We start from the raw sequence: 19,013 nt of genomic DNA on the forward strand, positions 1-19,013 counted from the left end.
TTATAAGATGTACTGAAGTGAATCAGACTTTACTCTTTGTCTGATATTTAGCTTAATGCGCACACTTACACTCCATATGAATGATGAAAATTACTGTGGTGATAAATGTTATTTTAGATGAACAGCCTATGTATCAGATTGCATAAATTCTGAGGACAAGTTCTGATGGAAGTTCTGATGATTAAGTTCTGATGAAACCATATCAGTATTTGTGTGTATAATTACAGGAATACACATTCACTTTTCGAGTTAAGGAGCCATATTCTGATGACTTTTAAATCCTGATAATAATCAAGTTCTGATGCTGACGTGGCAGTATTTATTTATTTGGTTTATTTTTGGTCATTACCAGAACGATAATATTTTTACAGAATATTGGTTAATGTGAGATAAATCAATCATAATCATTATGGGTTAGTGGTTAGCGTGTATGTCTTGAAAAACTGCATGCGCACAGTAATTATTATTATATCTCGTGCCCATTAACTCTAGCTTTAGATCTTTTACTGACTGTTATTATTACACATCAGTCAAGGGAGTCGAGGGGTCATTATTTTTACTTGTATTTTTTAACCAGTCCTCGAGTCCCTTAGTATTCCATTGCCTATTTAAATGACTGATCATTCATCAGTACAACCACATATGGTCATTTCTCTCAAATAATGGCACATTTTAATTGGTATTACTCTTATGGCACAGAAACTATGACTATCTTTCCAAATGGAATTCTGACTTCATATTATATCAACAACATTCCATTTGTCATCTGGATTCAACTTCCAGAGAACATCAAAAATGATCTGTTGTCTTTTCAAAGAGAAGCTCATCTTCGTATTCTTAAACAGCAGGAGCAAATCATTCGTCTTGTTGTTCTCTTTGTTGAAAGTAGGAAGAAGAATTAATTGTTATCCATCTGTTTCTCTTCATCATCAGCTTTGTCAGGCTTCTTAGCTTAGGACTAAGGTTGTTGATGTTAGGAACCGTAGAATAGGACTATCTTGTAATTTTTGCATGTAATTGACAAATTTCATGAAATGTAATCATCTGATATATCAATGAAATTTTCTTTGATTGCAAGATTTGTTCTTTGTTTCTCAAATTATGTGACTGTGCATGTTTAATTGTAATTTATTAATCTTTACTTCATTGACTTTTAATTTTATTTTGTGATGAATGTTTTGATTAAATTCTGTTGATTTGAGGAAACAATTGAGGAACATGTTCCAATTTCAGAACATGTTGTTGTAGAAGCTGAGAAGGTTTCTTCTCAGAAAGATACTGTAACTGGGAGTTCTAGGCCCCTCAAAAGGCTTAGAAAGTTAAATTCTGATGATAAAGCTCCTACAGTGTCTCCACCTTTGAAGAAGTTAAGGAAACAGAGAGCTCACAGGGACATAATTGAGTTAGATTCAGAGGATGTAGTCGAAGCAGCTAAGGAAGGGGATCAGGAATCTCTGATCTCAACAGAACCATTTGTTATTGACTCACTTCCTTCTGCACAACCAGAAATTGCTCAAGACAGCATACTACACCTCCTATGTCACCTATAGTTGATCCAGTACATACTGAAGAACCAGGTATAAGTGCTGAAATTGATATTCATAACTTGATTGTGCCTGCAGTTTTGTACTTGGAAGCTCCACCAATTCAACTCACTCCACCAACAACATCAATTTTGGATGTTGATCAGAACCTGCCTGCAGATCAGAATTTAGAGGAAGATGTTGAAGCCTCTATAGCCTCACATACTGCTATTTTATCAGAGGATGCTGATACTGCAGGATCTACAAGTTCTGATGTTGCCAATAAAGAAACTACTGGTGAAGCTGCTGCTAATTTTGATGCTGATGCAGCTGGTCCATCAGGACATGCACCTCAACAAATAGTTCATAAAGCTGATCTAGTCAAGAAGTTTGTTACAGGGGAAGCACCAGTACCTTGGAATGAAACTCCTAGAGGAAAGGAGTGGACTAAGGAATGGAACACAGTTAGTTTTGTTCCTTCTGAAAAGATTCTTGCTGAGCATCTAGAAAAAGCTGATGAAATCCTGTTAAATGATGATTTCAAGGCACATCTGAGAGTTACTGCATTGAGTACTAGGCACCTTCAAGGTCAACACTCGACAACTCATGCCAAGGTGAATAAAATTCAAGAAACTTTGATCCAATAAGATATGAATGTGAAACTTGAAAAGAACGGATTTTTCAAGCCAGCCTTTGACAGAATTGCCTACATTGAGAAAACTCAGGAGAAGCAACAAACTCAAATTGAAGAAATTCTGAAGAATCAAGCTTCTCACCAAAATCAACTCAATGAGATCCAATCCTCAGTGGAATTATTTGTCTCTCTTCTTTTACCTGCTGATGCCAAAAAGGGGGAGAAAGTGATTAAGTCCAAATGTAAATCTATTCAGACACTGAAAGGAAAGGATGATGGAAATAATGACCAGGGAAACTCTAAAAAGGGTAGAGGTAAAGGTTAGGGAAAAGGACTTTCATCAAGTAAAGCTAGAATTACAAGTCAAGAAACAAGTTCTGATACTTGGAGAAGAATAAGTTCTGATACTAGTAAAAGGATAAGTTCTGGTGAACATCTGGAACTTGATGAAGAAATTTCAAAGCAGTTATTTCTTAAAGAAAATCCAGGGATGGACTTTGAGAGTCTAAAGGAAGAAGAAGCTAGACTCAAAGCAGAAGGTCTCAAGACAAAATCTAAAGCTTATATTGTTGAAAAGAAATTTCCAAAACCTAAGGGTATTATGATAAAGGAAAGAACGAGTTCTAAGGCAATCAAAGCCAAATCACAAGAGGAAATTGATCCAAGGTCCAAGGGCAAAGAAAAAGTTGATGAACCTGTAAAGGTTTATATGCCAGTCATTGATGAAGAAGTAACTGATGATGAAGAAGATGCTAATCTTACTTTGATACAAAAGAAGATCTTTCAAACAACCTCTGACATGGCTCATGTTGTTCAGAGTCAAGATGTAGTAAGTTCTGATATGACAGTGAAGCAAACAACCTCTGACATAGCTCAAGTTGGCTTGATATCAGAAGATAAGGAAAAGGAAACCTCTGACATTGCTCATGTTAAACCTTCAAAGATACTCCTACCAGGATTCACCAAAGTTAAACAGGCTCAACCTTTGAAGACTGCAACAAGTGGTTTTGAAGCAAGAGTTGTTACAGGAAAGGAAGCAAGAGATAAATCTGGATTGGGTAGTTCTGATGAAAGAAGAGTACACACAACACTACCAATGATCCAACTTCCTTAAGTGAACCAGGTGTTGGAGCAACTCCTGAAAGATTGAATCGATTTGAATCTGTACAAATGGTTTACCATACCTTCTTGAAAGAATATATCTTGTTATATTTTATGACAGATGGAAGGGTATACCAGATTAGGCAGAATGTTATACCACTGAAGTATTTTGAGGAACTGGAACATGTTCTATTCCTACTTCAAGTGAAAGACAGATTAACAGATAGTGCTGCAGGATATTTAAAGTCTCAAATTCAAAGACAGGAGAAGCTTTACTCTGTAAAGTGTGACATTACATACTGTCCCAAGTACAGAGATCACAAGGGTGATATTATCGAAATGAAGCCTAACTCTGCTAAGATTATAACTACTTTTCTGGGTTATAAGGCTGTGGAATTCAATCTAGAGTCTGACAAGGCATATCTGATTAGACTAGATCAGGAGATAAGAAAAGCTCAGATAAATGATCTCAGAGCAGCTATTTTTCAAACTGGTGAAGATACAGCTGAATTGATAAATGCTAAAAGGAGGATGGTCAATGAATTTGAATATGCTGAGAGATGTTTGTTGAAGAACTATCTCAGAACAACTCCTGATATCAAAGAGATCAGAAATTGAAGCCAAGTCAAAGATATACAACTGCTTAAATTCTGAAGTGTATACAGACTGAAGCTGTTATCAGAAGTTAAAGCCGGTAAAGCTGAAAGGACTGTAAGTTGTAGTTATCTTGTCAAATTCTCATGCATTTGTACTTAATGTTTTTGACATCATCAAATATCTGCTGAACTTGTATATTATGCTAATTTACAAGTTGGGGGAGATTGTTAGATATATTTGATAATGTCACGTGTAATATGATTTGTGTTTAGTTTTCAGATCTTACTTAAATATGACAAATCAATACTTAACTGGAAATCAACACTTATACTGAAGACAGAACTTAAGATATCAGAACTTAAGTTATCAGAACTTAACTTATCAGAAGATATTTTTCATGAGATAATATCAGGACTTAAGATGACTTTCAGATAAGGCAGGCGGCTGATTGAAATAAAAGAAGATCGAAACTAAGACAGAAGAAATATGCATGAAGAAAGAATTATATGAAGAATAGAATACTTGGAAGAAAAGATAACTAGTTGATATATTTTAGGAAGCAGAATTATATTCCATATCAATTAGAATTTATCTTGTAATTGTGTAGTATATAAACACAGGCATAGGGTTTACACTATAAGTGTTATCATAATCGAAGTTATTATTCTTTGTAACCCTAGCAGCTCTCGTGATAATTTGTTCATCACTGAAAGAGGACAATTCCATATTGTAACAGAGTTTATTGTATTGAATAAAATCTGTTTTCTGTTACTTGAGTTCTTATATTCGATTTGATTGTGCTAAACACTATATTCAACCCCCTTCTACAGTGTGTGTGACCTAACAGCTTATTCAAGCCGATGTTGAATTTCTCTTGGAATCCTTTTCAGTTTGGGTTATTATCTAAGCCTATAAATACCCCTCTCATGTAATCTTTTAAGGGAGACAATGGATGATATAAAACTTGTGTTTTGAGATAAACTATGAGTAGTTTTTCTTTCTCTAAACTTCAATTACTGGATTGTTTTGAAGATTAGATTCGAATTACTTAGTTTCTGGATTGATCTAAGCAATTTGAGATTCAAAGTTCACATTTCTGGATTGATCGTGTTCTTTTGAAATATCCTCTTCTTCTCTTATCCCTTTTCTTTTTCTTCTTTTCTTTCTTTGTGAAGAAATCCACATCAATTTGGTATCAAGAGCCAAGGTTTTTTTCTCCAATTTCTTAATTGTTGGGAGATCTAGGTTCAAAAAAAAATACTATCTACGAGTTACTGTTCACGAATACTGTGCACGGGTTACTGTTCACGAGCTACTATTCATCGGCACTGTTCATCGGCACTGTTCATGAGTTACTGTTCATCGGCACTGTTCACGAGTTATTGTTCAGTGCATCGGCACTGTTCACGGGTACCATTCATAAAAAAATTCAGATTTTTCTTATGGCTACGGATGAATTGCTCAGAAAATTACTTGGAAAATTGGATGAGATTGATAATTAAACGTACTCAAAAGCTTATTAATTCAACGGAATCGAGGTTTGATGAATTGGATAAAATTTTAGTTAAGGTGAAAGATAGTGATGAAGTCTATGATCCAGGTATAGAGCTTGGTTATTTTACAGGTTTGGGTAGCATAGATGATTTTGTTGAATGGGTTACACAAGTCGACAAGATTTCTACTTATACAGGTTGGACTGAGATGAGAATATTCAAGATTGCAGCGCTTAAACTTACAAAGAAAGCAGGCTCGTGGTTTGATAAACTAAACACAAAAAGAGTTAAATCTGGAAAAGAAAAGATTATGACTTGGACACCTCTGAAGAAGAAACTTCGTGCAAAATATATTCCTTTGCATTATAAATTATAATGTATAATGAAGATGACATCCCTCTCTCAAGGTACTATGAGTGTTTCTGAGTATACTTCTGAATTTTATAGATTGCACCTTATTTGTGACTTGGAGGAGACGGAAACAATGAAAATTGGAAGATTTATTCGTGGATTGAACTTGCCTATTTATCGAAAGGTTAAATCAAGTCCATATATCTCGTTTAATGATGTATGCAATCTTGCTTTGGAATTTGAATCTTTTCAACAAGATGAGAAATTGAAGTATTCCCTTCACGAGTTTACTCTTTCAGAAGAAACTAAAGAAGAAGACTTTGTCAATCTGGAGAATGTTGCGGATCTTGTTGTTGATTACCAGGTGTTACGTGTGGCGACTACATCAAGTTTCGATAAAAAGGATGAACCAATTACAAAAGAAGCTATGATAGAGAAGCATGAAGAAAGAAAGTCACTTGTTGAGAAAGTTTTGGTTGTTGAAACAAATCAGATAGATGCATCTCCTAAATTTGTGCGTGAAGGACAAGAGATACTAAAAGAGAAGTTCGAAACTAAAGAGGTTGTGTACGAGGAAAACAACATTATCCTAGTGGAACACAATGATTTTCTGGGGGTAGAGAACTTGTTGAATGCACCAATATCATCAAACTATCTTATTCTTTCGAGTTTATTTCCAAAGATATTGCTGATGGAATTGAAATTTAAGGCTTTCAAGTTCTACGAGAAATCATCTCGTTGTGTGCTTATTCTTAAATATTTTAGAACTCGAGGACGAGTTTTCTTCAAAGGAGATGAGAATGATGAGGATCAAGGAATGAATATGTTAATTTGGATTTGGTTATGTGTGCTCGTGGTGATGTTCAATTGGAGAGGACGCAAACATGGGTTATGCAGCTTACTTGGACAACAAGGAATAAAGGAGCGATGCATGAAGTTGGACAAGTAGCTGATTATTATATAATTATTAATTAGAATTTTGCTTACAAGTTTTTACCTTTCACTTGACAGGGTTTTTCTTGTTTGAAGCACTTAGGATTTTATTTTCCTATTTGTATTTGGTTTTTGTCTTTTTTCTATTCGGGTTTGGTTTTTAAATTTGTTTCATGGAAGGATTCAGATATTGGCTTATTCAAACTGATGTTGAATTTCTCTTGGAATCCTTTTCGGTTTGGGTTATTATCTAAGCCTATAAATACCCCTATCATGTAATCTTTTAAGGGAGACAATGGATGATATAAAACTTGTGTTTTGAGATAAACTATGAGTAGTTTTTCTTTCTCTAAACTTCAATTACTAGAAATGTTTTGAAGATTAGATTCGAATTACTTAGTTACTGGATTGATCTCAGCAATTTGAGATTCAAAGTTCACGTTTCTGGATTGATCGTATTCTTTTGAAATATCCTCTTCTTCTTTTATCCCTTTTCTTCTTCTTCTTTTCTTTCTTTGTGAAGAGATCCACATCAGTTTTCGAAGATCCTCGACTTGTATGTGCGTGTAAAAATATGTAAAAAGTGAAATGAACAATACAACATATATGCAAAAATCAATATCAATTTTAAACAAACCAAAATATGATCATTTAAATTGAAAAGATTTCAAACAAATCTTAGCCCATGATATTATTCACATAGGACTTACCTAAAATCCACTTTGAAATGGCTAATGATGAATAAGTACAAATCTCGCATAATTTCCAGTGTCATGTCAAAGTAAAATTGATAAGATAACGGAGATGTATTTTTATGAATATTGAATGCCGTGTTCGAGACAGAAGAGTTCCCCGTAAGCATTTCCGACCTGAATACCGGCCTGACCGATGTGAATTAAAATGCACTCTCTCATTTTTCAGTTCAATCTATACACACAAAATTTGCGTCTATATAATCAATAGAATCAAAGGAAAATGAAACGAGAATCGAGAAAGGTGAAAAAACATAATTGGCGTTTATTAAGACGCCTTTCAGAATGAACTGTGAAAATTATATTCTTAGTAATGTATATCATGTCGTAAATCATATACATATACAAGAAATGTAACTATAAATGAAAATATTTATATTGTATAATGTACAATTGCATAAAATATATAGACTATATTTAAATTATAGAACGAGGCTTAAGTTAAATTGGGTTGAGTTGACCGGAAAAATCTTGAACCCGTACCCAATCCATTTATTACGGTTTGAAATTTTTTAAACCCAACCATGAATCGAGTTTTTTAAAATGATTTAATCGGCCTAAAAAAAGTTGGGTCGGGTCGGTTTGATCCGGTTGAGAAACCCTTGAACACCCCTGTTATAAACCAAACAACTACAACTTTGTGAACTTTTCAAGAAGTTTAAATGGAAAGGAAGTACAAGTACAACTCCCCGGGATAAATAAATTTTTGAGTTCAACCAAACAAACACTAAAATATAACCCGGGGTTCTGGGTTGAATTGTCTGTTTAATCTCGAGACCAACCGAGACTAATATCGTGAATACTTGAATCAGTTTGGCCCAGTAATATTCCCAAGTACAGGCCCCATTATTTATTTTTCTTCTTTCACTAAAAAAGAGGCCCAGCCGGGTTGTAAAAAGCTTGAGAGACCCAGTTTCATCAAAACACATTGCTCCCGCGGCCTACCAGTCTACTATACAATATACATACAACCCTATATGTATCACTCCCAGTAGAATCAAATCAAACTCTATAATAATACTGCACTTTATTAACCAACGCCTCAGTCATGCTTAAGACGCCGTCTCAACACGGAATCAAACTCGCCGTCAATCTCATCTCCTCTTATTTCGGCGATATCGTCGCTGTAAAATTTCTCTATTTTTTTATCCTTTTTTCTTAATTCGTAATTGCTTCAATTGAAGTTATGATTATGATTCATATTTTTTTAATATGTGTTTGTGTAATTTGGTTATGCAGAAAGTATGTGAATGTCTTCTCCGAAGAGGAACACTACCGCTTGCACAAATTATACACTTCACTGAGCTTAATAAGCAAAATGCGGTTAATTCCTTACTTGTTCTTATTCAACATAATTGTGTTCAGGCCTTCGCTACTCAGACCGAAGGTACGTTCAACATAGCTTTTGTTTCGATTATTATCCGTCTTCGTATGTGCATTGTCTTTTTTTTTTGTATGTTAAATTTTAGTGTAGAATTTATTATTATAGTAGTACCTACTTAAGCTAGGTCTATGTTAATTTGTTTGATCGAATTGTTGTGTCAATTCGGTGAATAGAATCGTTGCGTAAAAAAGTACATTTAGTGTAGTTAGTATTTAAACTTATGCAAGTTACATTGTTATAAGGAATAGCATAAGGTTTAATTATGTTTGGTTAAATTCTCGTGTAGTATTGGTTATTTAAGTCACTTAGGTAAGTTACGTTTTTATAAGAAATCAAATAAGAATTTATTGTTTTTGGTTTATGTTAATTCAATTAATTGAATTGTTGCGTAAAAAGGTATATTGTAGTTAATAAATGTTAATGCAGGCAAGTTTGGAGGTGCTCCGAGGATTTCAACACAGTATATGGCGTTATTTGATAACATCATTCATCATATGAGGTTTCCCAAATTTATTGCAATAGTAAACGAGGATTTGGGTAAAGAGGTAAGTTTACGTAGTGTCGATGATTAAAAAATTAAACCATGTGTTGGCAGTTAGGTTAATCACGTTTGGATTTTCTCTTGCAGTGTGAGGATATTTTTGTATGGTTGCTTCAGGATGGCAGACTTTCAGTGAACGATATTGTAGAAAGGCATAAAGAGCCATCAAGTTAGTATTTCTCGCTGCAACCTTGATAATATAATTGATTGAAGTTGTAATTATTAAAATATCATTTATAAATGACTAAAAAATTAATTTTCCAATGAGATTAATGACTAAAAAACATTATGTTATCACCTATTTATTAAATTTAGTATTTGCTGACTGCAACCTTGTACATATAGTTGATTGAAGCTGTAACCATTCAAATAAATTTATAATTGCATGGAATTCTAATTTGCTAAAGAACTGTTGCTCTATATTTAGGAAATTCAACAGCTTCGGAGGCCTTCCATGAGTGTTTCAGGAAACTTGTAAATGCCCAATATGTGGAACGATGTCCTGCTCATGAACCGTTTCTTGCTCCACCAACTGAGGAAGAAATTGCTGCAAAGAAAAGAGCTGCTAAATTTACCAAGGTAGTTTTCTCTTTTGTTTGATTAGTTTTTCAGGAAACAAGGAAAAATGTGATGTACATAAGTGATGTTAAGATTTCCAGTTGTCATATTCTGTTCTTATATCTTGTTTAGTGTTGAAGATAAATTTTTTATCAGAGGAGTCTTTACCTTTGTTCAAAATCTGGAACTTTGTATTTAATAATATAATTATATCATCCGTTTGTAAATTTTTAACTTCACCATAACATGTAATATAATAGTGTTTATAGCTTACTATGTTTTGTTGCATATAATTTTTCTGGAGGTTACATATTTTGGACCGTAATAAGTTCTTGAAAATGCAGACGGTGGAGGATAGTATAGAGGTTCGTGCTTTGGCAGAAGCATCTCCTATGGATTCAATTAGATTTTTACTTGAAACAGAAACATGGACTGATGATCCCGATCAAAAGAGCATTGATGATTCCAGTACCTTGGCTTCTGCTGGAGAGAAGGTTGATCATGAGTTAGATCTGAAATACTTGCTTGATTATACATGCTAACTAATATGTCTAATTTACAGCGGAAGTCGGATGCTTTGGAGTCCGGTACGAAATCTTGGGCTACAAATCAAAAGAAAGAAGTTCTATGGCGCGTAAATTTTGAAGAATTTGTACGACGCCTTAGGCATAAGGTAAGTTTGGCTATGTCTAGTGAACGTACAACAAGTGACAAACTATTGTTTACTTGCTAGATCTATTAAGACATTGATCAACTGTTTGTATTGTTTATTGCATCTTGTATATTTTGTACAGTTGGGAGACTATAAACTGCAAGATCCATAAGATTAGGAAATGTAATCACCACTATCAGGCTCTGAAATAATTATTCTTTGAAAACATTAGGGAATTCACCGATCATCGAAGAATCTTGGATATGGGGCAAATAAAATAATAAAATAAATATTTTTGTATATCTATATTCTTGATAAGATTTGTATATGTGAAATACTTCACATTTTCATCCATTAATCATAAGTTAATAACAAGTAATGAACTTTAATTCTTCAAAATAAGTGGAAAACTAATAAAAACTCAGTCAACATTATGTTTAACTTGTTTTAAAAAAACAGACCCCACCTCTGGTTAGTCGAGAGACATGTTTGCAATTTCTAAAACACTTTTTCCTCTACCTGTGATAAAGTTTATATAGTGGAGGGATAGCTTTTTCTAGTTGGGATGGGTTTTTTTTAGTTGGGTCGAGTCCGAGGCGTGTCGCCCCTGAGTCGGGGCGAGTTCAACACTGTTTTCGTGCCAACTCGCCACGTGGCGAGTCTGATACGCACTCAGGCGAGTCCGGAGAGTTGGACTCGCATACCGCAGCCAAATGAAAAATCCGTCCTTCCTATCCCGCATCATTTTAGTCCTGGTTTTCCTATGCATTTACATTTATGTTAGAGAACATATGATTGACAGTCACCAAGGAACCCTATATGTTTCATTTGGTTTTCTTCCTTGCCTAGTTCTACCCCGAAAGAGGGGAATGGCAAATTAGATGAATCAGGTCGGTAATTCACGCTTTAGTTCATGTATGCGGACGAAAGATGATTTGATCACAAGAATGTTGTTGTCCCTGTATAATTGAACTTTTTCATTATAGAGTTGCATTGAAAATGTCCGAGCACGGTTTGATGCTGGAGCTGCAACTGTTCTGGGGGCTGTTTTGGAGGCAACTAGAAGAACAGAAACTAAAGTAAAAGTGGAAAATTCAGGTAAAACAATTATTTATCACGGCTTTTAAATTTTCCTCTACTAGCGTCTGATAATTTACTATATGATGTAAAGCAAGTTGGCTTGCAATACGTTGTTAATTTTTGTATATAAGTGAAAATTACAAAAGCTCTATTTGCCGGAAAGTTATGAAAGTCGAGATTTATGATTTAAATGACACAAAACTTTTATCTCTTCTTCAGCTTCCTTACACTATTGATTTTCTTTAACGAACCTTTTTTTGGCAACAGAATTATGACATTCATTTTAGCACAACTAAAAATTGAACACGTGATATTGTTTTGAGTAGAAGAGCAGGATGGTGTATGTTAGCATATATTTATAATGAGATTAAGGAACTAGTAGATCAAGTTTATACTGGCAGTTGTAAATCCAGTTACAACTTCAGGGTTCAGATACCTTTTTTTGACGAAAAATATAGTGATAAAAATGTCATACACTCATACTTCTGTGTATTCTTAAAACTTTGCACGTCCCGTTTACTATTTTTATGCAAGTTACTAAGATAGTAATAGGTTGGTGTGCATATTTTTTCTCGTAACCTCATTATGGTAACATGCTAACAAATTAATTGAGATAGAATGTATTAGTTTTTGTGTATTTGGATGAGTGTGCTGGGTAACTTGTGCCTCGGCCCCTATTTAGTATAGAAATATTCAATGGTATTTACATATAGAAACATAGAATTACTGTATGTTATCTTGATCTATCTATAATTATAATGTTATTTTAGCTTTCTATCCATTGTAGAAAAGAATGAACTTTTGTGAATAATGAACTTAGTAAATAGCTGAACAACAAAGTTGTTTGCTATTTGGGAAGGAATCAGTTTTCAATAATAAATAGATGATTATTGCAAATGTTTAATCCCGTGACAGCCTATGATTGTTGCCGAGTACTATCATTATGGGTGTGTGAGTAGCCTTGTATGAGAAATCTTTATTGTTCATCCTTTATTTTAATTAAGGGTTTATTCACGACAAAGTGCTACATTATGCTGCATCGATATGAGATGTGCTTGAATCTATCATATTTTTTCTTTATATTTGCAGTTCCTCTGTCTATTGATGACATTATGCAAGAAGTGATAAAGAGTGAAGAAGGTCGTACTATGAACTCAGATCGAGTCAGAGCGTCCCTCGCTCAGTTAGGATGTGATATGCCCAGTATTACAGGAATAGATGAAACTTATAGTATTGGTATTATAACGCATCCGTTTTGTCAAGTTCTATCTTTTGAACAATTTCAAGCTTCATATCCATGAAGTGCTACATCAGCTTGAGTTTAGTTTAATCTGAATTGAGTATTATTCTCATTGCAGATCTGAAGAGAATCCTTGAGCTGGCGCAAATTCAGGAGGTTTTATAATTTGTTTTTGTTTCAGATTTGGAAAAAGAACTAACATGAGCAAATGCAGATCTGATCATATATGTTATGCTGCAGGTGGAGTCTATCGTGCTGAAAAGATATGGCAGGGAAGCCTGTAGGATTTTCAAGTTACTTCTAAAAGCAGATCGCGTTGTTGAGACTGAAATGGTAACAAATATCAATCTTGGCACTACAGATTGAATGAAGAGAAAAGTGTATATGTTTGTTTTGCATCAGAATTTTACCTGTCAAGTGCATTTGGATTGATGAGTTTTAGCAAACTCATCAATTATTCTAGAATCATGAACTCTACTTTAGAGTATTCGGGAATCACCTCAACCTTCCATGCTTATCATGTTGTCCGGTTAATTGTATTGTGGTCTTTACTTCTACATTCACCATCGCTTTCACTTACTTCATTGCTAGTTGTCAGTGTGGATGGTAGTTCAAACCTATGTCTATATGTTGCATGTGTTAGAACTTAGGAGTGACTTGGATCTAATACATCCTGAATTGTGAAATCATGTTCATCTGGATTTTAAAATTTAACTGGTATGTGTGCCCCAAGTCACCAGACTTGTATGTTGTTTGAGGTGAATTACTTGAAGGATAGTTTTATTTTTATACTGGAATGATGCATATACAGAGGTAATAATATTGTTTCACCTTTTGGTCAGATTTCAAAGGACACATTTGTTGATAAGAAAGATGCAGCCACGATTCTTCATCAGATGTGGAAAGATGACTACTTGTATATGCAGGTAAATTAATAGTTAGGCCATGTAATTTGGGTATTTTCGCCTCTGTTGGTGAGTAATCTGGAGTTGTATGTTGACCAACGAATTTTAGACCAGTTTAATGCCGTGAAGAAATCAGCTGTCTTTTATTTCTTTACATACATGTAATATATGTTTTCGTGTTTTCGTCAGGATCGGTTTGTCATTTGAGCTTCTGCAAGTTCTAATTATAAGTTTAAATATGATATAGCATTTAAGATAGCCCAATAACCAGTGATCAAGTATGATTGTTGCTTGATCGTGGTGATCTATTAGCTTGTAATTCATATCTTTTTTGTTGCAGGTCATGGAAAAAGATAAAGGAAAACAGAAGTATCTGTTGTGGGCAGTAAAAAAGCCTGTACTGTGGCAGCATATTCTAGATGATATGTACCATGCCGCATTAAATTTACGACTTCGAAGTGCTTATGAATCAGAAAAAGATAAAGAGGTTAGTATATGCAATTTAATTGCAATTTAATTTCAAACAAGAATAGGCTAATGTTTTGATAAAAGCAGCAGTGATTTGTTTCATGAAGAGCTTTTAATAAGCATTTTTGTCCTTGAAAAATTTGTATACTTCCCAGTAAGCCACCCTCAGTTTGGCTGGAAAGGACCGCAAACTGTTCTTAAAACCAATTTGATTTGATACACATCCGGGAATGTTGATATTTATCAATTCGACACTATCAAATCTGCAACTCTGTTTGAGAACTGTGTAGCATGATATTTTACCATAGTACTGCATTAGGAAAACAGAGAGCTACTCGTATACCTTAAAAACAGTTGATCCTAAATAATATGTCCATTGTGCTTGCACCCAACTCGATATATTAACTTTGAAACAAAAATTTGGCAACGTCCCAGGAGTCGGATGAAAGCTTTGCTGGATGTAATGTAGATATTCTGGGTGCCAAACTTCTTGAAATTGTTTGTTCTATAAGGTTTCTCTTTGGGAATGTTTGCACTTCGACTACCTATGTGAGCATTAAGCAATCAAGTGCCATTGAGCTATGCTTGTTTACATATTATAATTGTTAAATGTGTGTACTTATTTTGTGCAAACTTTGTGCCAGATTGCTCTGTTACCAAGAGAAAAACGTGAAGGAGAGATGGGGAAAAGATTTGAAAGGTGGAGGAAGATTAGAGTTGTTTTAGAATCTTCATTAATGAAGCTTGATGATGCAATACTGCTTTTCAATGACTTTTAAGCACTGTGGACATTTTATTTAAGATATATTAGCCATTAACATAAATTGTAAGATTGTGTTTTTTTGAACAAATAATACATGATGTATATTTTATTAGTTACTGTTATAATGATAGTAGAAATGGAGTTTATTTTTTGGCATCATAAAGAAATGGGCTCCCAAGGAGGGGATTTATTTATTATGCACCAGTAGCTCTGTTTGAACTATGAAACTATTCTTCTGTATTTTGTGATCAATCCACCTTGTTTTTATTCATTTATAGAGTATCCCTAGTTAAAGGATCAGCTTACCGAAACGTAATGGTATTAGTTTCAAATAGAGTAAAGTGCACTTCGTGTACTTGCACTATAGCTGTCAGACCGCTTGGGATATTAACATTCAGAAACTGCACTTGTTATACCATGAATTCATATTTTTTACGGTTAGCATGTTTCCGTCAAATCCATCTAACTCTGTTACTCTTTGCGAGGGTATCCTTGGAAATTCCTTATCTCAACAGATTTATCATCAGCTGAGTATACACTACTATTTAACCTTCTTCCTCCTACTCATGGTCAATATACACACACACAACCGTATGTATACATAACTAATGAAGATGCAGCACTCGTCATTTCAATTCATGTTATATACTGATATTTCATTCCACTTATGTCAAGGTGACAGCTAGCATAAGTACAAGGGTAGTGTAGTCTTTTAATAATCAAGTTGTTAGTAGTGGATAGCATAAAAAGGACAAGTCAGTATCATTCCAAAATCGAATCAAAAAGTAGCATTTCTTTCTGTGCAAAATAGTCTTTGCATTCTCTCTTTTCCTTTCTTCTTTGTTTGCAATTGGTTTTTCATTTTGTCTTTATGGTATCAGAGTTGCCATTGTTAACATAGAGAAAAGTGAGTTTGTTTTGTGACATTGCAGATTTGCTTCGGTTCCTTATTTGTTTATATTGGTCATATTGTGTTTCTTATTTCACTGAACGTATTGTCTTGCTTTTGTGTCTCAAACCAGATCTTGAACAATATCTCGATTTGGTTTCATGGCAACTGAAAGTAGGTTCACGTTTGCAGATCTGCAGTACCCTTTGTTTTTGCATCCTTCAGATGGGCCAACATCGATCAGCGTCACAAAACTACAGGGAGCTTCAGACTACAGGTCATGGCGTCGATCGATGGAAATACAACTTATGTCTAAGAGGAAGTTGGGGTTTGTGGATGGATCTGTGGTGAAAAGCACGACCGAGGCTACTGATGCAGCTCAATGGGAAACATGTAATAACATGGTAATTTCTTGGCTGCATAACAACATATCTGATTCTGTTAAACGATCTATTTTGTTTATAAACCTGGCTAGTGAAGTTTGGAAGCAGCTAGAACGTAGGTTTATGTTAACAAATGGGTCCAGAAAATATAAGTTGAGTAAAGATTTGTTTAGTTTGAGGCAAAACGAACTCTCTGTGGCTGACTATTATACTGCTATGAGTATTTTATGGGAAGAAATTGATTCAATGACTGTGTTGCCTAGAGTAACCGTAGACAATGTTGAAGTAACTGTCATGTTAAGTGCAATAGAAAGCATGAGAGAGGAGTCTCGATTGTTCCTATTTTTGAATGGTTTGAATGAGGTTTATGGTGCTCAACGTAGTCAATTATTGATGTTGTCTCCATTGCCAACTGTTGAAGTAGCCTGTGCAGCCTTGCAGCAGGAAGAATCTCAACGTGATGCTCTCAATTTAAGCATTGTGCACGATACTGAAGTGGCGGCCATGTATAGCAACACTAAAAGCATTATGAGAAAACTTTTGTGTGCACAGCTTGTGGGATGAAAGGGCATAGTTCATCACGATGTTGGACTGTGGTTGGCTACCCAAAGTGGCACTATAAGCACAACAAGTCAGGTCTGAAAGGTGGTGCGTTCAATTCTGGGACTGGTTCATCACAATGGAATAATGGCAAAGTAAAGATGGCTAATGTTGCTCAAGTGACATCTGAAAATAATGATCAGTCTATGACATTTACCACAACACAACTCCAGCATTTGCTCTCTATGATGCCTGGCAGCAAGCACACAGCAGATGATGATGAGAGCCCTTTTTCTGGAATGATAGATAGCAAATCAGGGGGAGCACACAGTGGGAAATGGATCATTGATTCAGGGGTGTCTGACCATATGACTGCCACCCTGAATATCTTGGAAAATGTTAGACATGCACCTCTCAGTTTCACTATCAAACTGCCAACAGGAGCAAAGACATTAATAGCCCATATTGGAGACCTAGTGCTCGACAATGGTATGAAACTGCTGAATGTGCTACATGTACCAGATTTCAACCATAACTTACTTTCAATTCACAAGTTGGCAAAGGACAATGGCTGTGATGTTACATTTCATGCGGACAAATGCTTGATTCTCGACTCTGCATCCAAGAGACTCCGAGGAATGGGAGAGATGAACAATGGATTGTATTATTTGACCCAAATTGGATCAATACCTCACAAGGCTCAATGTCTGCAAGCTCAGTCTACAAAGCATGGTGATCAACTTAGACTCTGGCATCAAAGGCTGGGTCATACACCACCTCAAAAGCTGCAACTCATATCAGGCATTAAGAATCAACTCCTGGGTGAAGACTTGGTCTGTGTAACGTGTCCAATGGCGAAGTTTACCAAACTTCCACTTCCACAGAGCAATTCACAAGCAACATAAAGGTTCGAATTAGTGCATATCGATACTTGGGGTCCCTACAAGGTGCTTGCTCGTAAGAAGTACAGGTACTTTCTCACGATTGTCGATGATTTCTCTCGTGTAACCCGGGCTTACTTGCTAGAACATAAATCAGATTATTTGTGCACTATAACTGCTTTCTTGAACTATGTGAAAAATCATTTTACCACTAGTATCAAGATCATACGATCTGACAATGCATTGAAATTCAATGATAAACCGTGCAAAGAGTATTACAACAACAATGGGATCCTACATCAAACGTCTTGTGTGTACAAGCCACAGCAGAATGCACGCGTTGAGCGTACGCACAGGCAGATTTTGGAGGTGGCACGGGCGCTGAAATTTCAGTCTGGACTGCCCATTGCCTACTGGGGAGAGTGTGTCCTTACAACAGTTTACATAATCAATAGAATTCCCACAACAGCCCTGCAGAATAAAATTCCTTATGAAGTTTTGCTTGAGTCTCCAGTTGACTATGAAGAAATAAAGGTGTTTGGCTGCCTTGCTTTCTCTGCAAATCCGGCAACAAAGGGCGATAAGTTTCAACCACGAGGCATTCCATGTGTCTTCTTGGGATATCCTCCATTAAAAAAGGGATTCAGATTACTCAATTTGATTACAAATGAAATGTTTGTTTCTAGAGATGTGAAGTTTAATGAGAAAGTGTTTCCCTTCAATAACAAGTTTAAAAATGCGTACATGGAGCCAGTGCCAGAGCCTGTGCAGCTGGACAACTCTATACCTATACAGGATGATGACATATTCTGTGAAGAGGTCCAAAACGAAGATGCAGAGCATGATGTTGGAGATGAACATGAGGGTGATGCACAAAATAGTGAAGAGCCTGTTTTGAGACGATCCACACGTCAAGTGACGCATCCTGCATGGATGTCTGACTATGTAACCAATGCTAATGCCAATGTAGTGACAACTCAAGAGGTACAATCACAGTTTTGTTATTTTTTGTCCGCATTGGATAAAGTTGTGGATCCCGTAACCTACAAAGAGGCTGTTAAGAAACAATGTTGGATCGATGCTATGAACGCAGAGTTAGAGGCACTTGAGACAAACAACACTTGGGATATCGTGGATTTGTCAGAGGACAAACATGCCATTGGATCGAAATGGGTTTACAGGACTAAGTATAATCCGGATGGTTCAATTGAAAGGTACAAATCCAGGCTAGTCATCCTGGGTAACAAACAGGTCCATGGCATTGATTTTACTGAAACATTTGCGCCTGTAGCGAAGCTGTCCACTGTACGAGCTCTTCTAGCAGTTGCAGCTATGCAGAACTGGG

General features: G+C 35.5%; 2 protein-coding genes across 2 annotated transcripts; both read left to right on the plus strand.

Annotated features, from left to right (window-relative positions):
• The first annotated feature begins 8,282 nt into the window (after window positions 1–8,282).
• LOC141708210 (uncharacterized) lies at window positions 8,283–15,172 on the plus strand. The gene is made up of 14 exons (XM_074511715.1): window positions 8,283–8,510; window positions 8,624–8,771; window positions 9,195–9,313; window positions 9,397–9,478; window positions 9,737–9,888; window positions 10,212–10,361; window positions 10,430–10,540; window positions 11,506–11,617; window positions 12,689–12,835; window positions 12,958–12,995; window positions 13,080–13,172; window positions 13,682–13,765; window positions 14,085–14,231; window positions 14,857–15,172. The coding sequence occupies exons 1-14, from the start codon at window positions 8,433–8,435 to the stop codon at window positions 14,989–14,991; spliced, it is 1,596 nt and encodes a 531-aa protein (XP_074367816.1). The 5' UTR covers window positions 8,283–8,432; the 3' UTR covers window positions 14,992–15,172.
• An 853-nt stretch (window positions 15,173–16,025) lies between these two features.
• On the plus strand, window positions 16,026–16,811 carry LOC141698101 (uncharacterized). The gene has a single exon (XM_074502716.1). It carries the CDS (start codon window positions 16,026–16,028, stop codon window positions 16,809–16,811), a length of 786 nt encoding a protein of 261 aa, XP_074358817.1.
• Window positions 16,812–19,013: the final 2,202 nt, after the last annotated feature.

Source organism: Apium graveolens, chromosome 2 (genome assembly GCF_009905375.1).
Source record: "Apium graveolens cultivar Ventura chromosome 2, ASM990537v1, whole genome shotgun sequence".
NCBI classification, from domain to species: Eukaryota; Viridiplantae; Streptophyta; class Magnoliopsida; order Apiales; family Apiaceae; genus Apium; species Apium graveolens.